Raw genomic sequence first — 23,866 nt, forward strand, 5'->3', positions numbered from 1 at the left:
AATTAGACATGTCCAGCGCGTTCGACATGGTAAACCATAAAATACTATTAAACATCCTAGAATATTTTGGGATTGGAGGAAGCATACTTAGTTGGATCAAAGGCTTCCTAACCGCAAGAACATACCAAGTGATATCAAATTCTAGCACATCATCACCATGGAAACCAGAATGCGGAGTACCCCAAGGATCACCACTTTCACCGACCCTTTTCAACCTAATGATGACACCTCTAGCCATATCCAACCAAGGCCTTAATCCTTACATCTACGCAGACGATGTCACGATCTACATCCCGTTCAAACATGATCTAACAGAAATCACAAATGAATTCAAACACAGCCTCCAAATTATGAATTAATGGGCGGATGCACTTCAATTAAAACTTAACTCAGAAAAAACACAATGTCTCATCCTCTCATCGCAATATAACACGAACAAACCAACCACTATAAACACCCCAGACTACACCCTTCCTGTTTCAGATAGCCTGAAAATTCTTGGAGTTACAATTGACTGAAATCTCACACTAGAAAGCCATGTGAAAAATATAACAAAGAAAATGTTCCATTCAATGTGGAAACTCAAAAGAGTAAAACCTTTCTTCCCAAGGGAAATATTCCGTAGCCTGGTACAATCAATGGTGCTAAGCCACCTAGATTACTGCAATGCAATCTATGCCGGATGCAAAGAACAAATCATTAAGAAACTTCAAACTGCCCAAAACACAGCAGCCAGACTCATATTTGGAAATACGAAAGCGCCAAACCCCTAAGAGAAAAACTACACTGGCTCCCACTTAAAGAACGTATTGCATTCAAAACCTGCACCCTGGTTCATAAAATCATTCACGGCGAGGCCCCAGTCTATATGTCGGACCTCATAGACCTACCAACCAGGAACACAAAAGGTCAGCACGCACATTCCTGAATCTCCACTACCCCAGCTGCAAAGGACTAAAATATAAATCAACATATGCATCCAGCTTCTCCTACATAAGCACGCAACTATGGAATGCACTACCAAACGCCATAAAAACAATGCACGACCTAACAAACTTCTGAAAATCATTAAAAACCAACCTGTTCAACAAGGCATACCATAATGATCCATCCTAAATACCAGAGAACGAAACTTATACCAGAACTGAACAAAACTGAACTCTCTATACTCGACTGCTTCATTAACTTTGTCACTAATGAACTCTAAATTAATACCACTTTATTTCTCATTCCGGAATGAATTCTCTATACTTGACTGCTTAATTTACTCTGTCACTTATGAACTTTAATGCACACCACTTTGTATTTTTCATTCCGGAAATGGCGTTCGCCATTACGGAATAATGTAAGCCACATTGAGCCTGCGAATAGGTGGGAAAATGTGTGATACAAATGCAACAAATAATTATATACATTAGTTCATTGAGAATATTGAAAAGATACATAAGTATGTTTTGTGCAGTATATGTAAAATGTAAAAATTGTTCATGGCATCAATGTGAGTGACTTATAATCATGTCAGATCAAAAGCTTGTCATTTCCATAGGTATTGTACACCCTATAACTACTCAGCAAAAATCACTTACTTTCAATACAAAACAATGCAGGAACTGTTAACCGCAAGAAGAGTAGGAGGCACTTCTCAAAAATCATTTTTATGTGTGTAAATACATTTACTTGTATGCAGAACCTTAAAGTATGCCCTATATAATCTCTTCATTTCCATACCATTTTGTACATTATGGGCTAGATTCTATATATATGGCACCTAAAAAAGCACTATTCTAAAAGCTGTGCTTGAAGTTAGGCATGGTTTATAGAATAGCCCTTATGCCCAGGACTCACACTTAACTTTAGGCGTGGCCATTTGCAGCAACTGAAATGTGGTTCAAATATATACACCTCTAAATACAGTCAAATAGGGTGTGGAGATGTGAGATCGTGAGATAATAACTAAAAAAAGTAAGAGATATCTCCACTGAATGAAAATGAAACACGTATCCAGTAGTGTTACAGCTGTGAGTGTAATAATAATTTTTTCATAGGAAAAAAGGCCTCACAGAGCTCCTAGATGATACACATCTAACAGAGCTAAAACGGGTTTTGAAAAAGATCCTCTGTTCATCATTGGCCAAAAACCTAAAGTGTATTGCGATAACTATAATGTTCTTCAAACACTGGTCAAAACTGATCAAAACATATGAAAACATACCACAGCAAAAACACTGTGCGAGTGAGTGAGGCTTGGGGCAAGAGCGTGAAAGAATGACAGCGCACCGTGGAGCACCTGAGTGCTGTGTGTTTGAAAGCTAAGTATCTCTTTCAAACCTTATACACATATTCACAGTGTTTTTGCTGTGATATGTTTTCGATCAGTTTTGACCAGTGTTTGAAGAACGTTATAGTTATCACAATACACTTTAGGTTTTTGGCCAATGATGAACAGAGGATCTTTTTCAAGACCCGTTTTAGCTCTGTTAGATGTGTATCATCTAGGAGCTCTGTGAGGCCTTTTTTCCTATGAAAAAATTATTATACTCACAGCTGTAACACTGCTGGATACATGTTTTATTTTAGTTTAGTTTAGTTTTTTAGTCAAATATATACACCTAAATTTAGGCGTATTCCTGTTATTCTATAACAATGCGTGTAAAAGCTAGGAGCATCCCTGTTTTGCCCATGACCCTCCTATTTTCATGTCTCTTTTTTTTTTTTTACTTGTGCATAAAATTTAGGCACATAAGTTCCAATTAAACCTAATTAGTGGCACTAATTGGCTCATTCAATTAAATTGTGCGCACAAATTGGGTGTTCACCCAAATTTATGTGTGGAAATTTTGGCAACTTTTATAGAACTAGGGGATATAGGCATTATTCTAAGAGATAATGCACTTGTAGTCAGAATTTATAAATATGAATGAAGTAGAACTCCGCATTTATGTTTGAAGGTAAGATGAGGCTCACATTTTGGAGAAGGAAATGAACAATAAATATTATTTTTGGATGTTCTTTTTAAAGCCACTAAACAATAATCCATATTGATTTACTTTACTAGTTAGAGAGAAAAGCAAAGTAATCTATCTTAATTAAGACAGAAGTCATTAGAGACTACTTAATTTTTAATACACATTTTTAATGCCCTGCAATTAGTTTTTGTATTTCTTGGCTGACTTCAATATTGAAGAAAAAATGTGTTGGTAAAAACTTTTAACTAGCTGAAAACTTTCCAAAATATTTATAATCTGATTCTTTATTTTAGAATTGGCTTGGAACTTTTTATAAGACTGGGAATAACTGAAAAAAATTGAGATGATCCCTAATTTACATGTATTGCCAAGAATCAAAATTATTTTGGTTTTATAAGATATAAATACTACTTCCCTAATAGTTACCATAAGTAAGGATTTTTAGTCTAAAAACAGCTAAATTATCTTTTATTTACCTGAGCTTTGACCAATACTGGAAACAAAATAGTGAATCTTCTTTGACTACTTGTTAACACAATGTACCTACTAAGACATTTCTTAGGACACCTATATTATTTCACAAAATGAAGTCACTGGTTGCCAGAAACCTGAGGAGGCAAATATTCAATGTGGCATTATCTAGATAAACATATCTATATATATTTCTATATTTAGCGGCAATATCTGTATAAGTGCAAAGAAAACACAGAAGAACACAAGAACTCCACTGTACCATGTAGAAGAATAAAAGGTGGAGACATTCAAAAGGCGATAAGGATGTCATAGGAGCAACACTATTAGAACCAGTTTGTTGATATGACCCAATACGGCTGTGTTTTGACATGTGCTAGCATCAGGGAGTTCTAAGACAGAAAACATTTAGAGGAGCATTTTTGATATTTCATCTAAATCTGGTTTTGGATATTTTAGGAAAAATGTCTAAAAATCCAGTAGTGAATAGGGCCATTTACAAATGAGAAAAATGTCCTACTTTTTATTTTGAAAATGGCCATTTGCAAGATGTTTTTGTGCTCTGTGCATCTATCTTTTAGGACCATTTTTGGAAAAAAAACATAGTTAAAGTATATATGTACAATAGTGTGGCTTCTGTGACATCCTTATCTAATCTAATATGGGCATTTTTATTCCACCACCAAAATAAGGCTCAAGGCAGATAATAAATGAGGTTGGGCAGTATCCCAAGAAGTACATATTTCTCACAAAGTACAGAAGTATACAGAACCTGTGATTGGTTTCTTAGTAAATATTGATGATATAAATGAGTTTCAAAGCATATCTAAAAGAACAGTAATAACCTATTGTTTTCAAAGTGCAAAGTAACCTTTTTCATAACTCAGGACCTCTGCCAACAATGTATCATAGAAGACTTTCAACAGAGAGAATTTGGAGGAATAGATGAATTTCCTGGGATGAACATAAAGATTTGGTTGAGGAATAGAGAGAAATCGATGCGCAAAGATAATCAGGATCAAGGCCATCTAAAAATTTTAAGATGAAAGATAAGTTTAAACTCAATTCCTTAGCATCAGCAGCAGATGAATCCAGAGACAGGTAGGTTGTGATCATCTACCAGCAGGTGGAGATAGAGAGCAATGATTTGTACTTTCTTATTGGACGGTATACTCCTGGAATCCTCAGTATCATCTCCAGCAGGTGGGTGGATGGTCTTCTACCTGCTCCTGGATTCATCAGGCTGCAGCTTCTGTTCTGGATTTTCTGGTTCAGTAAGCTTGGGGGTGCCAGCTTTAGGAGGCACATTTAGTGATGCCAGGTCCGTCCTCCACCCCGTTAGACTCTCCAGCCCTTTGCCACCTTCTCCTTCCTCACAGCACCTCCATTAAAGATAATTATTGAAGAAAAAAAAAGAATTAAGCAGAGGCGAAACCATCTGATGGTTTGCAGCACTGTTTGTGCTGTGTGGGCTGTTAAAGAGAGTGAGCCATTAGGCTCTTTCTGTAGCACTGCTTCCTGGTACATCAGGACTCTCAGGGTGAGTGTGCCCTTCTCTTCTTTTTTTTTTTTTTGGGGGGGGGGGGATTTCCTGATCCGTTCGGTCCCACAAATGGCGGCAGATGTTGTTAAGTGCTTTTCCTTCTGTGGTAAGCAGTGAACAGCATCAGGGGCCTGTCCGAGTAGGTGTTCTAACTCGGAGTCTGTCAGTGCAGTGCTGGATTTGAACATGAGTGTTTCTCACGTTCAGGATATGCACCCATCTTCTCCCATTGCTGCTGTGTTTTCAGCGGCCATCTTGGATTCCCACATGGCTGACACTGTGGTGGCGGGAGCTGTGTTGCAGGGAGCTGATTCAGGTTTGAGTTGGACTTCACGTACGGGGATTAAGTGCTGGGGACCTCTGGGCACTCTAGGGGACAGAGAACCAGATCTCCCTTTTTCTCCTGACTTTGTGTTACTGTTACACAAAGCCTTTCTTTTATAACAGGCTCAACCAGTGTCTGGAGTGGCATTGCAACTCCCTGGCCTCTCCTTGGACCCTCAGGCTCTCCAGGGTATAGGACGTCCCAAGCGGCCTCATTGGAGTCCATTTTAGATGGGGGATCTCTTGCTCCATTATCTCCAGCTCCTTCAGAGGGGCATTTGTCTGTTCCATCTCTCTCCTCATGGAAGTTAGAAGACCTAGAGAGGGGAGAGCTGATTGGAGATGAGCCAGACGATCCCACAGCAGTTCGGATATTCCATAAGAAGGAACTCCCAACCTTCATTACTAATGCCTTTCAAGCTTTAAATATTTCAGACCCTGATGTGCAGCCCACGGCAGCAGCAATGGCCAGTACCCACAGGCCTCTGAAGGCCTTTTCAGTGAATGAGGCCATGCAAGAACTCGTTTCTGCACAGTGGGCTACACCAGTGGCTAATCTATGGGTGGCCAAGGCAATGTCACATCTTTATCTGGTGGCCCAGGAGGAGCTGGACAGTTGGGTGTTGCCGAGAGTGGACGCTTTGGTGGCAGCAGTAACAAAGAAGACTACCTTGTCTGTGAAAGGAGGCATGGCTCTTAAGGATGTCCAGGACCACAAGCTAGAGTCAGCTTTGAAGCTTTCTTTTGAGGTCTCGGCCCTAGCTCTATGAGCAGCAGTATGCAGCTCTTATGCAGCCTGTGCATGCATTTCATGGGTCCAGCAGGTGGCTGATGCCATGCTGGAGGCAGGAGCTCAGCCACCCTCAAAGTTTCTGGATGTGGAAATTGGTCTGGCATATTTGGCAGACGCCTTATATGACCTGATTCATACATCGGCCAAGCACATCTCCCCAGCTGTACTCTCGTGCCGCTTATTGTGGCTCTGCCATTGGACGGCAAATGCGGCATCCAAGCAACGACTGGTTAGGCTGCCCTTGTTTGGGGAGGACTTAGAGAAGCTGGTGAAGGATCTAGGAGATTCTCAGTGTCTGCCAGAGGATAAGCTCTATCCTCCAGGGAAAGCTGGCCCATCTAAGTGCGGTCCAAGGAGAGCAAAAGGTTCCAGCCGGGGTGATCGGGCTTTTTGCAATTGTCACAATATCAGCAGAAGCAGTCCTTTCATTCGGTTTGGTGCTCAGGGGGTGCTTCAACCAGAGCACCCTCTGCCTCGTGACCTTCACAATAATGGTTTGTCGGCTCCAGTCCAAGCATTGGGGGGTGGCTGTCTCTCTTTTATGAAGAGTGGTCGTAGATAAAGTCAGACCAGTGGGTCATGAATATTATTTGAGATGGCTACAAATTAAAGTTTTCCTCTCCCATCTCAATTCTTTCTTGGTCTCCCTGTGCATCAGGACCTGCAAGAGGGCAACGGTACAGGACACCTTGCGGGGTCTACTTCAGTTGGGGGCAATGGTACCCGTCCCATACCAGGAATGGGGGACAGGTCATTACGCCATCTATTTCATGGCTCCTAAAAAGGAGGGCTCATACTGTCCGGTCTTGGACCTCAAGGATACATACTTGCATGTTCCCATTTGGCTTGCCTTCAGAATTTTCTATGCTTTGTAGTGCTAGGTTGACAAGTTCAGTTTCAGGCTCTCCCTTTCGGCCTGGCAACAATCCCACGGAACTTTCCCAAGATCATGGTGGTGGTGGCTGCAGCGTTGCGCAAGTATGGCATCAGAATTCATCCGTGTTTGGACGATTGGCTCATTAAGACGTCATTTCGGCTGGAGAGTATGAGGGTTACAGCCCAAATCATGGCTCTCTTGCAGTCCCTTGGTTGGGTGATCAACTTGAACAACAGTCGGATCCTGCCTTCTCAATCTTTGAGTATCGGGGTGCTGTTTGACACAATGCAGGGCAAGGTGTTCTTGCCCAACCTGCGCTGAGATAAACTGGGGGCTCAGATCTCCTGGGTGCTGTGGTTTCCCATGCCCAGAGCATGGGATTATATATAAGTGTTGGCGTCCATGGCAGCAATGTTGGTGGTGGTGCTGTGGGCTGCAGCACATATGAGGCACTTACAGTTCTCCCTGTTAACCAGTGGCCTCTGTTTTCCCAGGTAGCGAAAGCCAGTTTGGCCTGGTGGTTGCAGGATGAGAATCTGACCAGTTGGGTGGTGGTGATCACTGATGCCAGCTTCTCCATATGGAGAGGTCATTGTCGGTCCCAGTATGCTCAAGGACTATGGTCGGTGACCGAGTCTCAATCGTTTGGAGCTCCAGGCAGTGCACTTAGCTCTCTGAGCATTTTTACACCTAGTGGAGGGGCAACTGATTTTTAGTACTCTCGGACAGCATGACAGCAGTGGCTTACACAACCATCAGGGGGCACTTGCAACACTGCCCTAGCTCATGAGGTGGACTTACTGATGAGTTGGGCGGAACGTCAAGCTCTCTCAGTTGTCGGCGGTCCACATAGTGGGAACACAGAATATAACAGCCCACTTTCTCAGTCAACACAATGTGGACCTGCTGTGCCAGGTTCCACTGGTTTTGGATGATCCCTTCCCTTTTGGTCTTACTGCTTGGCTCTTGAGTGCTCGAGATTGAGGAAAAAGGGGTACTCTGATGAGGTTATTGCTACCTTTGGGCTAAGAAGTGGTCGACCTCATCAGCGTATGCACGAGTTTGGCGAGTTTTTGAAAATTTCTGTTCCGACAGAATTTGGTCTCCATTTTGAGCTTCCCTGTCTCAAATTTTGGTCGTCTTACAGGAGGGTTTGATGAAGGGTTTGTCGGTCAGCTTGCTGCAAGTGCAGGTATCGGGCACCTTTCTGGAGTCTCATCCTGATGTACTTCGATTTAATAAGAGGATTGTTCAGCTGTGCCCCCCCGCTTTCTCGACCTAGTCCTGCGTGGAACCTTAGTTTGGTGCTTCAGTCTTTACAGGAGGTGCCCTTCGAGCCATTGTGGAAGACTACCCTGAAGGGTCTCATGCTGAAATCGGTGTTTCTGGTTGCACTTTTGTCCGTGTGCAGTGTCTGAAATTCAGGCTCTCTCAAGCAGGGAGCCCTTCTTGTACTTTTCCGAGGCAGTGGTTATGGTGCGTACCGTTCCGTCCTTTCTCCCCAAAGTGGTCTCAGACTTTCATCTGAATCAGCTTTTGTTTCTGCCTTCGTTTCTGTGAGACCAGTATCCAGATGATTTTTCCCAGTTGTGCTTGTTGAATGTGCGGCGGATTCTTCTGTGTTATTTGGATATTATGAGTTAATTCCATTGCTCAGATCATCTGTTCATCCTTTTTTCTGGACAGCACAAGGTGAGGCGGATTATAAAGTGACAATTTGTCATTGGGTTAAAGAGGCTATTTCATCAGCTTATGTTCTAGCTGGACGCTTTCTTCCTGTGGGCTTTCATTTACATTCGATTCGGGCCTCGTCCCTGTCATGGGTGGAGTCTCAGCTAGTGGCTCTGTATTAAATCTGTTGAGCAGCAACTTGAGCGTCAGCACATTCTTTTGTCAAATATTATCAGATAGATGTGGCCACCTGTATGGAGGCGGTGTTTGGGGCTTCCGTGCTGGCAGCAGGAGTTTCGGCTCCCTACCCTGTGAAGGTACTGCTTTGATACATCCCATCTGTCTCGGAAGTCATCTGCTGCTGACGCTAAGGAACAAAAAATTATGCCTTACCTGATCATTTTCTTTCCTTTAGTCACAGCATATGAATCCAGAGTCCCACCTGAGCCGAGGTTCAAGTTTTTGGGTAGAGTCGAGTGTCCACACAAGTACATTTTGCATCTTGGTTAGTTTCTCTGTTGTTTGCTGATTTTCAGGTTCTGTTTACATGTCTGTTGGAGGGTTCTGTGTGGAAGGAGATGTGGTGTTTCACATTTTGTTTCCTGTGCTTTGTTATGAGAAATACTGAGGATTCCAGGAGCACACTGTCCAATAAGGCTGTCCTGTTCCAGGCCCCTACCTGTGCTTCCGCGGGGGGGAGCGATGGTCGTCGGGCCTCGCGGTGTCCAGGGCGGTGGAGACGGACCTCCGACGGAACCGCCGCTACCGCGGGTCGGACCGAAGCCGGCGACCCGCTGGAGCGAACACCGGCCTCGGAGAAGGGAGCACGCCGGCCAAGATGGCGGCGCCGGCGTCGACGTCTCCCTGGCCCGGAGTGGACCAGCGAGGAAGCTCCGCCTACTCGCGCCTTATTGGCGCGCCGGAACTGAGACTCCGCCTGCAGGGCAGGCCGGCCAATCCAGGCGCTCCTTGCCTGCCAGGGCCGAGTGGATTGGCTCCTCTTCTGGGGAAGGGGCGGATTGGCGGGAGATTTAAACAAAGGAACTGGAGGGTTCCATTGCTTCCGTTTCAGATGTCAGAAGCCGACACAGTGGATCTCGGAGTGCTGCTCTTCAGAGACTGTGTTCATCTTCAGTGCTAGCCGTCCTTTGCTAGCTGCTTTCAGAGACTGGGTCCATCTTCAGTGCTAGCCGTCCTTGCTAGCTGCCTTCAGAGACTGGGTCCATCTTCAGTGCTAGCCGTCCTGGCTAACTGTCTTCAGAGACTGTGTCCCTCTTCAGTGCTAGCCGTCCTTGCTAGCGGTCTTCTGTCTTTCTTCTATGTTTGTACAGCGCTGTGTATGCCTTGTAGGCCTATAGAAATGCTAAATAGTAGTAGTAGTAGTAGTAGTGTTCCTCTTCAGTGCTAGCCGTCCTTGCTAGCTGTCTTCAGACTGTGTTCCTTTTCAGTGCTAGCCGCCCTTGCTAGCTGTCTTCAGAGACTGTGTCCCTCTTCAGTGCTAGCCGTCCTCGCTAGCTGCTCTTCAGAGACTGTGTTGCTGTCTACCAGCCAGGCCGGCCGTCACCCCGCGGTTCTAGCAGTCCTGCTGGCCGCCTGCAGCTGGGGGCTCAACCCTTGGTGAACGGCGGTCGCTGCGGGTGAAGATTCGGGGTGCACGGCTGTCCTCTGAGGTCTTGCGGGGCCTCAGGGAACCTAAGGGCTCACCCATAGCAGAAACAGGACAAAGGCAGAGTAGAAATCAGTGCTGTCTGTCTCCTCCTGCTGGTAGATGGTCACAACCCACCTGTCTGGATTCATCTGCTGTGACTAAAGGAAAGAAAATTATAAGATACAGCATAAATTTTCTTTCTTTTAAAGGAATCCAAAGTAATTACAAGCGAAATGGAATATCTTGATCAGTAGATTTATCACTACAGACCAATTTAGCTGCAGCATTCTGCACAATCTGAAGCCTGCACCGTTGTCGGTCTAGTAATCTTAACAAAACAACATTGCAATTATCTAGTTGGGTTGAGATAGTGGCCTGCAATACAAATTGCAGTTGAAGTGGACCAACAAAAACATAGAAATATGATGGCAAATAAGAGCCAAATGGCCCATCCAGTCTGCCCATCCACAGCAATCACTATCTCATCATTTCCCTAAGAGATCCCACGTGCTTGTCCCATGATTTCTTAAATTCAGACACAGTCCTTGTCTCCACCACCTCCATCTGGAGGCAATTCCACACATCCATCACCCTTTCTGTGAAAAAGTATTTCCTTAGATTACTCCTGAGCCTATAACCTCTTAACTTCATCTTATGCCCTCTCATTCCAGAGTTTTCTTTCATTTGAAAGAGGCTAACCTCCTGTACATTAACGCCACAGAGGTATTAAAACATCTTTATCCTATCCCCTCTCTTCCGCTTTCTTCCATGTATACATGTTGAGAGCCTTAAGTCTGTCCCTATACACTTTATGACAGAGACCGCTGACCAATTTTGTAGCCACCCTCTGGACCGACTTCATCCTGTTCATATCTTTTCTTAGGTGCGGTCTCCAGAATTGCACACAGTATTCTAAATGGGGCCTCACCAGGTACTTATACAAGGGCACTATAACCTCATTTCTTCTGCTAGCCATTCCTCTCCCTGTGCACCCAATCATCCTTCTGGCTTTGACTGTCGCCTTTTCTACCTGTTGTGTTACCTTGAAATTATCCAACACGGTCACCCCCATTTCTCGCTCTTCTTTCGTACACAGAACTAATTCACCCCCTATATTATACCGTTTCCTTGGATTTTTGCAACCTAAGTATATAACCCTGCATTTTTTGGCATTAAATTTGAGTTCCCAACTATCTAAAAATAGGGAACTTATTCAAAACCAGAGTCAGTTTAAACAAATAGCAACATAAGACTCCAGAATGTATCAAAACCGTTTTTATTGACAATTAGTGTCGATGCTGATCGGCATTTCGTTCTCCTTCCTCAGGAGGAACCAAAGCTGTAACAATATTATTACAAGTCAACCACTACACATTTATCTTTTATTTTAATCAAACATTATAAATCAACATATTGAAATGTACTTACAAATAATCCTATACCAGGCTGCACGCCTACGTGGTAATCGGCCAGGCTTCCGCCCGAGAATCGCACTACCGGAAACTGCTGTACGCCGGCCCCATAATCTCCATATTTAAATACTAAGGGACCCTTGCGCAAAAGCGCACACACAACATTACGGATACGTCACACCCACTCAACCTCCAAATTGAGGCCGTGCGGTGTTACCGTACCCCATGTATAAATGTATCGCTGCTCAAGTAAACGAGCGCTGATGTCTCCGCTTCTATTGGTGGGTAAAATCTGAGACAATACAATGCATTGGAGCTGATCAATAGTATGGTTGTATCGCTGCCAATGGGACACCAACGGATTCTCCCTTTTACCTAATCGTAAATTACTAACATGCTCAGCTAACCGGTTCTTTAGCTGTCTCTTTGTGTGTCCTATGTAGTACAATGCACATGGGCACCAAATACAATAAACAACACATTCGCTGATGTGGTTGACTTCTAATAATATTGTTACAGCTTTGGTTCCTCCTGAGGAAGGAGAACGGAATGCCGATCAGCATCGACACTAATTGTCATTAAAAAAGGTTTTGATACATTAAATTTGAGTTGCCAATTTCTGGACCATTCTTCAAGCTTTGCCAGATCCTTCCGCATGCTATCCACACCCTTTGGAGTGTCCACCCTATTACAAACTAAATCAAACCAAATATGGTTTGATCCTGTGTATCATATTTAATTTGGCAAAATGTTTCCTGATAAGTCCATTTAAATGTTTTAAGATTCAAGGCTCAGTTCATTTTTGATATACCACAAATCAATATAAAAAATTCATCTAAGCAGTTCATGCAAACCTCTTTGTGAATATTCATTGTAGATATCCTGAAAACCTGACTGACTGGGTTGTCTCCAGGACCAGCTTTGGGAACCACTGATCTAAGCAGTTAAACAAACCATTTAAAAAATGGGATATAAAGGGACAAACAGTAATACAGGACAAATAAGGGTAAAATGAGATTTAAGAAAAAAGACAAAAGGAAAACACAAGAAGGAATAAAAATGAAAGATTTAATTCCAGAGCAAAAATTAGAGAGCAGGTGGATGTGGAAAAACACATGAAGGTATGCTGCGACCAGCCAATGTGGAATCATAGCAAGAATCATAGAGCTAAAGCAAGTTATGGGAAAGTTTGTTTGACAACAGAGATCTTAAGGGCACTTTTACATTTCTGATAAGAATAATTCAGCCCTGAAGGATGCTGGAAGTGAATTACAGAGGGACGGTGCAACAATACTAAGAGCATAAGAACATAAGAATAGCCATACTTGGTCAGATCAATGGTCCATCTAACCCAGTATCCTGCTTCCAATAATGGCCAGTTCAGATCACAAGTACCTGACCGAATCCCAAATACTAGCAAGATTCATGCTACTGATCCCAGGGGCTAGCAGTGGCTTTCTCTGTATCTGTCTCAGTAGCAGACCATGGACGTTTCCTCCAGGAACTTGTCCAGACTTTTTTAAAGCCAAATGTATTAACTGCTGATACCACATCCTCTGGCAATGAATTCCAGAGCTTAACTATTTGTTGAGTGAAAAAATATTTCCTCCTGTTGTTTTTAAAAGTAGTACCATGTAACTTCCTTGAGTGTTCCCTAGACTTTGTACTTTTTGAAACAGTATAAAATCGATTTACGTTGACCATTCTACACCACTCAGTATTTTATAGACCTCTATCTTATCCCCCCTCAGCCATCTCTTATAGAAACAGAGAAATGACAGCAATTAAAGGCCATATGGCCTATCTAGTCTGCCCATCCATATCATCCACTCTCTGTTCCTCCCTCTAAAAGATCCCACATGCCTGTCCCATGCTTTTTTTAAATTCAGATACAGTCCTTGTCTCCACCACCTCTATCGGGAAGTTGTTCCATGCATCCACCACTCTGTCCGTAAAGAAGTATTTCCTTAGATTACTTCTGAGTCTGCCTTTTTAAATTTCATCTTATTCCCTCTCATTCCAGATCTTCCTTTCAGTTGAAAGAGACCTGCATCCTGAGTATTTATGCTATGTATAAGAAAGGTCTTAAGACTTTATTGTTTTCTGAGTATGTGGCTAAAAAGTAGAGGGTGAGAACTTTGTAGACTTTCTTCCTTTTTCCTATAATTGTTATATCCTAGACATATTTTATGGTCTAGTGTTCTTTCTGTAATGCTCTGTGACCTATATAAATGGCATTAACGGAATATAAGAAAATTAACTGTAACTCTTTGCCACCTTTTTTCCAAAGAGTACATATTTAAGTCATTGAGTCGGTCTATGTATGCATTATGATGAAGACCACTGACCATTTTAGTAGCCACACTTTGGACCAGCTCCATCTTGTATATATCTTTTTGAAGTTGTGGCCTCCAGAATTTTACACAGTACTCTAAATGGGTCCTCACCAGAGACTTATACAGAGCACTGTTACCTCCTTTTTCCTGGTAGCCATTCCTCTTCTTATACACCCAATCATCCTAGCTTTGGCTGTCACCTTTTCTACCTGTTTGATCAGAAATGATCATCCCCAAGTCCCACTCTTGTTTCATGCACAGAAGTACTCCCCCTCCCAAATGGGATTGCTCCTTTGGGTTTCTGTAGCTCAAGTGCATGACCCTGCATCTTCTTAGCCTTCTTTACATTGGTATGCCCATAAGTAATGCCACACTGGGAAAAGACCAAAGATCCATCGAGCCCAGCATCCTGTCCACGACAGCGGCAAATTCAGGCCAAAGGCACCTGGCAAGCTTCCCAAACGTACAAACATTCTATACATGTTATTCCTGGAATTGTGGATTTTTCCAAGTCCATCTAGTAGTGGTTTATGGACTTGTTCTTTAGGAAACCGTCTAACCCCTTTTTAAACTTTGCTAAGCTAACCGCCTTCACCATGTTCTCCGGCAACGAATTCCAGAGTTTAATTATGCATTGGGTGAAGAAACATTTTCTCTGATTTGTTTTAAATTTACTACACTGTAGTTTCATCGCATGCCCCCTAGTGCTACTATTTTTGGAAAGCGTGAACAGACGCTTTACATCCACCTGTTCCACTCCACTCATTATTTTATATACCTCTATCATGTCTCCCCTCAGCCGTCTCTTCTCCAAGCTGAAAAGCCCTAGCCTCCTTAGTCTTTCTTCATAGGGAAGTTGTCCCATCCCTGCTATCATTTTAGTCGCCCTTCGCTGCACCTTTTCCAATTCTACTATATCTTTCTTGAGATATAAACTAGTTTTTACATCTTAAGTGTTGTTTAGCGTTTCTAGAATGACCTTCTGTAGCTGTTGTTTGTGTCATAGCATTTATACAATAACATTCAATCATTTGTTTGGATTTAACTTACACCTGTTTTTCAGTGGTAGCTTAAGGTGAATTGCATTCAGGTACAGTAGGCATTTCCTCATCCCTGAAGGCCTCACAATCTAATTTTGTACCTGAGACAATGAAGGGTAAGTGGCTTGCCCAAGATCACAAGGAGCAGCAGTGGGATTTGAACCAGGTTTCCCGGTACTCTAATCACTAGGCAGCTACTCCACTGCAGTTGAATGTTGCCATTATCTATCTTTTTTGGCCTCTCCAGGCCTACCTCAAAATGATGTAATTTATTTATTATGACTTTATTTATTTATTTATTTATTTATTTATTTATTTATTTATTTATTTATTTATTTAAGCAATTTATGTACCACACCATCTAGAATTCTAGGCGGTTTACAACTAAAAATGGTGTAAATGTAATGATTTATATGTCCAAACACTAACTCAAGGCTGGGCAACCACATTCCTCAAGGGCCACAACCCATTTGGTTTCTAAGATTTCCACAATGAATATGCATGAGATCTATTTGCATACAATGGAAGTAGTACATGCAAAGCAATGTCGTTCATTGTGGAAATCTTGAGAATCTGAATGGGTTGTAGCCCTCAAGAACCACTCGTGGTTGGCCACCTCTGCATTAGCTGTTTTGCTGGAGGGAGGGGAATTTTAAAGAAAGGACTTATGTGATGAGCAACTAAAGCCAGCCATATTAGCGGGTGGAATTTGACAGGTTATTAATTGTTTTTATTGTTACAGTTAGATTGAGAAGAATTAGAGGTGCATGAGATCTAGCCTTCTTTTAACTATGTTGACTTAATTATTTAATTATGATGTATTTGATATGCTTAAAATTTCTGATTTTTAGGTTTTAACTAAAAACAAAACAAAAACAACTGATAAAACAACCCCAGTGCAAATAAATAAAGTGTGTGTTTACTGGATACATCTTGGAAAAACTGCACTTCCCTTAATACTCTTTCTTCATTGCCTTTGTGTGCCTTGAATCTTCCATTCTGTTTTGGTGGTTTTCATGCGCTGGTGGCAACTCAGGGGTACAACTGTATGCTTTTGATTCTTTTGGAAAAGTTACCCAGGAGTGGCTAATGTACAGCCCCCTGTATACTCCAGAGTGTATTTCCAATAGACCACAATGTGCCTGCTCCCATCTGGTCTGGTCATAATTATTACAGACTTTGCCTTCTTATCAGCTTCTCAGATGTATACCACAGCTTTTGTCTGGCCTATTTATAATACTGACTTAGACTTTAACTTTTCAGAAGGCTACTTCATCATGGGTTTCTTAGTCAGTTACCTTCTTAGCCAACATACAATTTTCTTACCTAGTTTAAGCTTGAGGGCCTTTCTAGCATGCAGCAGAGTTGCAGCTCTGCATGTCTAATTTTCTCCTACTTTATACTTTCTGCTGAGGTATTTTATTAGGTGGGTGCTTTACAATGGTTTCTTATCTAGGCTTCTCACAACCAAGAGAGTCCCCTGGTGCTGTTTTTGATCCGAGATGTCATTTTAAATGTAACTTATTGAGAGCCTGAGTGGTGAGCTCATTATAGATAACTTTTAGTATGTTTGTTTGAAGCACTTCCCAAGGTGGTTATAGTTATGAAATTGCCCCCACCCTCCACCTTACCGATGCAGGTGGTGTTTGCTGAAGTATGTTGAGTTATTGAATAGATGATAAACATGACTACTGGGCCTTAATCTGTAACAGCACTGTTTCCAACAAACTTCTACCTCATTTCAACTAAGCCGATTTGCATTCTCCTTTGCTGCTTCTGTCTATCCTTCTGCTTTTGCAGTTTGGCCTTAGCACAAAGATCCCATTGAACAAAATAGGATTTGTACTAAGCAACATGGCTTTTCTGCATGAAAAGGTTAGCTCACATTTGTGAATAGGGCCCACTAGTTGTGTGTAGAAAAAGAAGAAAAATGCTTCTCTAAAAGTCATTATATTTGATGACACCTTACCAAATTCAAAGCTACAATTAGAGATGATAATTTCAAAGGTGTATATAATAATAAATACACCTTTAAAATTAACAATTTAATATCAATTACTGCCTTATTTTTGAAAGAGAAAGACGCCCATATTTTGACCCAAATCGGGAGATGGGCATCTTTCTCCCGTGGGCGCCCAAATCGGTATAATCGAAAGCCGATTTTGGGTGTCTTCGACTGCAATCTGTCGCGGAAACAGCCAAAGTTGACGGGGGCATGTTGGAGGTGTGGTGAAGGCGGGACTGGGGCGTGTTTATCGGCCGAGGAGAGATGGGCGTCCTCGGCCGATAATGGAAAAAAGAAAGGCGTTTTTAGCGCGAATTTGGGTCACTTTTTTGGACCCTTGTTTCACGAACAAGTCCCCAAAAAGTGCCCAAAATGACCAGATGACCACTGGAGGGAATCGGGGATGACCACCCCTGACTCCCCCAGTGGTCACTAACCCCCTCCCACCCAAAAAAAAGAACTTTAAAACTTTTTTTTCCAGCCTGTATGCCAGCCTCAAATGTTATACCCAGCTCCATCACAGCAGTATGCAGGTCCCTGGAGCAGTTGTTAGTGGGTGCAGTGGACCCAGGCCCCCCCCCCCCCACCTGTTACACTTGTGGTGGTAAATGGGAGCCCTCCAAACCGCCCCCAAAACCCACTGTACCCACATCTAGGTGCCCCCCTTCAGCCATAAGTGCTATGGTAATGGTGTAGAGTTGTGGGGAGTGGGTTTTGAGGGGGATTTTGGGGGGCGGGCTCAGCACCCAAGGGAAGGGAGCTATGGACTTCAGAGGTAGTTAACTTTTTTTTAAATTTTTACATGTGGCCCCCTAGGGTGCCCAGTTGGTGTCCTGGCATGTGAGGGGGACCAGTGCACTAAGAATCCTGGCCCCTCCCATGACCCAATGCCTTGGATTTGGTTGTTTTTGAGCTGGGCGCCTTTGGTTTCCATTATCGCTGAAAAACGATACCACCCAGCTCAAATCCGCACAAATCCGATGCATTTGACTGGCACAAACAGTATTATAGGAAAAAAGATGGACGCCCATTTTTTTCGAAAATATGGTTTGTCCCGCCCCTTCACGTACCCATTCTCGGAGATAGACGCCCATGGAGATGGGCGTTCGCGCTCCATTATGCCCCTCTTAGTGTACCACTAATTGATATATGCTGATAAATGGATAACTTTGGTAAATAGTATGTATTTTAATTATTGGCCTATTTTTATTGTTTTCTATTTATCACCAGGTGATGCTTTTCCTTGGACAATCAGCTTGCATCATTTCAGTATGTATATGCTTTTTGGACAACAGATGACGCTTAATTTAGTGGAATCCATGGGATGCACCTCTACTCTGGCTGTCACCACACACAATATACCTGCAATGGGACCTGAATCCAGACACTCGTTTGTTGTTTGTCTACATGTTGATCTTGAGTCACTTGAGATAAAGTGCTCAAATCCCCAGGTTAGTCTATATAATTGACGTTTGAAAAGACTTAAAAAAAAAATAACTAGATTTTAACTATGATTGTTTACCACCTTTTGTTGGAGAGGTTCACTTCCATTAGCGTCTCAAATTCTTTTCCAGCTGGGCCATCAGGGTCAGAGTGGTTAGATTAAGATTTTCTTTGAAGTATTCTCAAATCGTGTAATTTAAACTCTTCTCAAAATGTAACAGTTACAACATAAATGCATCTTTTGGCAGATGGAATGAAATCAGTTGCAGATGTGCAGTTTCAAAGCACATATGCATCCAAAAATGGGCCAGTTAGGTGTTTTTCTTTAGAATATAGCCAAATTGCCATAATTAAACACATGCTTGGAAACATCCAAGGAGGCAAGCCACACAGAAAAAGACTTTGAAGAAGGGCATTTTGGGGGCGTGTTATGGGAGGTGTTTCGGGATGGACATTTTCTAGTGATAACGAATAGCAGGGTGATGTCCCGGGGTGAAAATTAAAACATCCTAATTTAGACCTGCCATAAATGTGAACAGGTGAAGCCGCAACCTGTCTTTGAACCCATTAATGCTTTTTCTGAGTTGGAGAGTTGCTGAGTGGTCGGTTTGCTGTTTTTGTCTTCCCCAGTCTAAAATCTTTGTCTCCCCACATTTCCTACCTTATCTCTCTTCTGTCTCGTCTGCTAGACCCTACCATACCCATCCCTTGCTGTCTCTCAGGCCCCTTTCCCCCTTTGCTCTGTTAATTGTCCAAACACCCACATCTCCCTCCCTACCCCTTTACCTGCTCCTACTCTTTCTCTCCTTGTGCCTCTGTTCTGTGCTTCTGTTTTTGTCCACTTCCACTTTGTCAGTGTGCTGTGTAGTGTTGCTGGGTGTGTGACTGAGTGCTGTGTCCTCGTGCTAGGTGAGTGAGTGCTGTGTCCTGCTGCTGGTGGTGGTCAATGTCTCACTAGATGGTGCTGAGCTCTGCAGTAGGTGGAGGTGTGCACAGTTGTGTTAGTTGGGTTAGTGGTTTTGCACCTGAGGTGGTGGGACACCTGCATAAGAAGCATGGATCTGCTGAATGCTCTTGCACCTGAAGCTTGGCTGGATGTGGCTGAGAGTCTGGAGGGGAGGCCTAGAAGGGAGGGTACCTCCTCAGTGACCAGTATCTAGACCTCAGTGACCAGGAATGCCTTCCCATGTACCGCCTTGATAGTGCTGCCATATAGCACCTCTGTCAGCAGCTAGGTCTCCAGCTCCAGGCTAGGACATACAGGAATCATCCTGTACCAGTGCACCTTAAGATTACAGCCTCCCTCGCCTTTCTTGCTACTGGTACCTTTCAGTCAGTGCTTGTAGTCACTGCAGGTCTTACACAGCCTGCCGCCATCAATAACTGTCTGACCCAGTTCCTTGATGCCTTCCTCACCCACCCTCACACTACATCTCCATCCCCAGCATTGCAGCACTGTCCAGGCCTGCCAAAACAACATGACCCACTTTTACTCCATCGATGGCTTCCCCTCAGTCCTAGGGGTCATCAACTGCACACATGTGACCCTCAGCCCTCCCCCTCCTGGGCACAGGAAGACACCTGTAGGAATAGGAAATCCTATCTTCATGAACATGCAGTTTGTGTGTGTTGCCCAGGGGGAGATAGTGGACGTGTGTGCTCAGTACCTGGAGTCCTGCTATGACACATACATACTACAGCACTCAATACTTTCACTGGTGGCTGGCTCATAGGTAAGGAGCACTGGGATTCTCTCCCCTGGTTCCCCTGCCCCCCAAAGATGACCAGACTTTGCTACACACATCCTTATCTGTGATCTTTGCCCCCCCCCCAGGTGACAGAAGCTACCCCCAGTAAACCATGCTCATCACCCCCATTGTTTACCCCCAAAATGAGGCAGAGGAGTGCTACAGTAGAGCCCATAAGAGCACCCATGCCATCACAGAGAGGACCTTTGGCCATCCAAAGAATCACTTTAGATGCCTTAGCAGTTCTGGTGGGGAAGCTCCTCTCACATCACAGAGAAGGTTGCCAAAATCTTCATGGCATACTGCATGCTGCACATTTTTGCCTAGCAAAGAAGACAGTCCCTGCCAGAATCTACAAAGCAGTAGCCACAGCAACAGGCAGAACCGGACCAAGAGGAAGAGGACCTCCCTCCTTCCCGCCCCATCATCTGCATTCTTCTTTCCCCACAGAAAGAGGGGTGTCCTCACAATATCCACAAACAGTCAAGCAACACCAAGGGGGGTGGAGGTGACGAGAATTCCAAATGACCAAGGCAAACAAGGAGTAAGAACATCCAAGAGTTTATTAGCCAAAAAATGCTGATACAAAGACCCTACATGGGCCATGTTTCAGCTCAAAGCCTTTGTCAGGGGTCATAGCAGTGCAAGTATAGTCAGCTTCACAGATTATATAGCTAGGGAAAAAGCCCTGAGAGCACCAGAACAATATATGCTATAAGACAGGGCAATCAGGTGTCTCTGTTTCTCGCAGAGATGCTTGGTTGCCCTGTGGGTTGAGATCTGTGTGCCTCTGTGCTGTGCTTCTGTGTTGTCCACTCCCACTTAGACCTCCATTGCCCCAGGTGACAGTACCTGTAAAGAAATTGTAAACCGCTTAGGTCCAGGCGATATATAAATACTATAAATAAATATGCTGCTGCTGCTGTAACTACAGGGGCAGAAGTAAGTTCCCACAGTCAGATCATGCTCTTCCACAAACAGCTGGGGTCCTGTTTAGACCATCAGTGATCCTAGATTCTTTGCAGTTCTCATTATTAAGAGGATCCTGTGCCCCAAACAGCTAGAGTCCTTTTTATTCCGGCAGTGGTCCTGGATGATTCTTTGTTTTTATTTTAAATAATGAAGATACCCTTATTTTGTTTCTTTTTCTTTATTTTATTATTGAATAGATATTAGCATTGAACTGAATTAAACTAAATTAAAACATATTTTTGTACTTCAGTGACTTTGTGGGTTCTAAGCAGTTTACAAATAATACGAGTCCAGCATAACTGGTGAATTATAAAAAAAAAAATCATAACTAAAGACAGATTAAAATTATCCTACATTTAAAGGCTTAATACAAAAACTTCTCAAACAGCCATGTTTTAAGAAACTTTCTAAATCGTATAAGGTCAGTGAAAGATCTGACAGTTACAGGGAGAGGAATACCAAGTTAGCTGCTATCATCATTATAAGTCTGAGGGGCTCATTTTCAAAAGAGAAAAATTCCAAGAAAGTGTCATAAAGCAGCATTTCTTCTCAAAACATCTAAATCGGTATTTTCGAAACCTGTTTTGCAGATGTCTGTCTATGCATTTCATCTGCAGTAGATCCAGATCACAAGGGGGCTTGTCAGGGGCATTTTGAAGGCGGGATTAGGGCAGGCTCAGGGCATGCTAACACTTGGACATTTTACAGCCATAATGGAACAAAACTTAAAACGTCTAGGGCAAAAACTTCAACATTTTGGTCTAGACCTGTTTTTCTAATAAGACCCAAAAAGGTGCCCTAAATGACCATATGACCACTGAATGGATTCAGGGATGACTCCCCTTATACCTCCAGTGGTCAGTGACCCCCTCCCACCCCCCAAAAACGTGAATATAAATAGTACTCACCTGCCTCTATGACAGCCTCAGATGTTATAGCCAGGACCATTAGAGCAGTATGCAGGTCCCCAGAGTAGTGTAGTGGTGGGTACAGTGCACTGTAGAGAGGTGGACCCAGACCCATACCTCCCTCTACCTGTTACACTTGTGATGGAAATTGTGAGCATTCCAAAACCGACCATAAACCCAATGTACTCACATATTCATCCATAACGGCTATTGTAGTAGTGTATAGTTTTGGGTAGGTTTTGGAGGGCTTAGCAGACAAGATAAGGGAGCAACGGTGAGATATGTACTTGGGAACATTTATATGAAGTCCAAAGCAGATCCCCCCTAGGGTACCCCATTGCTGTCCTTGGGTCTCCTGGCTTGTCTTTGAGACAAGTCTGCTAAAAATGTTGTCTCCTCCTACATTTCAATGGCTTGATTTTCTACGTTTTCACTTGTGCATTTTTTTTCTGAAAATGGCCTGAAAGGATAAATGCTCAGAGCACAAAACCTTGTTTTAAATGGTATTTTCAAAATAAAAAAAAGATGTTTTACTTTTTTGAAAATGGTTATATTTGCTATTTGGAATTGGGACATTTAGCGCAAAATGTCCAAAGTCCAACTTAGATGTCATATCGAAAATGCCCCTCTAAGTGAATGGGACACTGCCATGCTGATGTTTATCATAATGTCATGCAGGCATCACATTGATACTTGCAAAGTATAAATGTAGCATGGATCCCCTGAAGAGAAGTGAAAGATGATATTTTTAGTATGAAAAGTGTATATTCCCAAAACATGTAAATCATAAGAAATAAAGTTTGTAAGGATAAATTATGGGGGTAATATTCATCCATGTTGGGCAGTGTTTCATTTAAACGGTGGCCATCATGGTTATTGTATACCCAGATATTCTGCACCAGAATCCAGATATTGGCCAGTGCTGAGTTATCTGGGTATACCTTGCCCGCTGGCACTTGTTTGGATATCAGCAATATTAAGACTGGTATCCAGGTTAGTGACTGGATAAAGTTAGAATAACCTTTTTTGATGTCCTAAGTTCATTTGGGCAGTTACCTGTTTAGCAAACTGAAAGTCACTGCTAACTAGGTAAGTGGGACAAACCCAGACTTATTAACTCAGATAGTGCCAAGTCAATCTGTCTGGATTTTTAATAACATTATCTAAATAATGCTACTGAAAATCAGGTATGGACCCAGTGAGTGAGAATTCCTCTGGGTAGGAGCTGCTTCTACCTGGATAAGTCCTTTTGAATATTGGGTCCTATATTTTTAAGAATGTCGCTGGTACAGTGACTTTGAAGGCACACTAGTTTTAACTTCATCTTACTGGTCAACATATTGTGTGTAATTCAGCCCTTCCCCTAAGAAGTTTCTGCCCCTTCCTTTGCTCTACTTCCCAAATGAGACTTAAATCAAGAGCAGTTACACTGCTGTGTCCTAATCAAGTTATGTCTTCGAGATCTCTTCTTCAGTGAATGAATAAATAGATAACAAAGAATACTTGACAGTAAACGCAGCCTAAGGGGCTAATTTTCAAAGCACTTAGAATTACAAAGTTGCATAGGAACCTATGGAACTTTGTAAGTCTAAGTGCTGTGAAAATACGCCTCTAAGTGTGACAGAAGTTGTTTCCTCAGCATGAGAGAAATATTTGAGTAGAAGCACTGCTTCCACTATATTTGGGCTCAGAGTACTTAAAATGTATTT

At 42.8% G+C, this 23,866-nt stretch overlaps 1 protein-coding gene across 1 annotated transcript in view; it reads left to right on the top strand.

The window, feature by feature from the left end:
• Positions 1-23,866, top strand: part of VPS13B (vacuolar protein sorting 13 homolog B) — a 1,674,799-nt gene that overhangs the window by 634,676 nt on the left and 1,016,257 nt on the right. The window contains 1 exon segment of the mRNA XM_030217225.1: positions 18,317-18,537. Within this exon segment, the coding sequence (XP_030073085.1) occupies positions 18,317-18,537 (221 nt within the window).

Source organism: Microcaecilia unicolor, chromosome 1, assembly GCF_901765095.1.
Source record: "Microcaecilia unicolor chromosome 1, aMicUni1.1, whole genome shotgun sequence".
Taxonomy (NCBI): domain Eukaryota; kingdom Metazoa; phylum Chordata; class Amphibia; order Gymnophiona; family Siphonopidae; genus Microcaecilia; species Microcaecilia unicolor.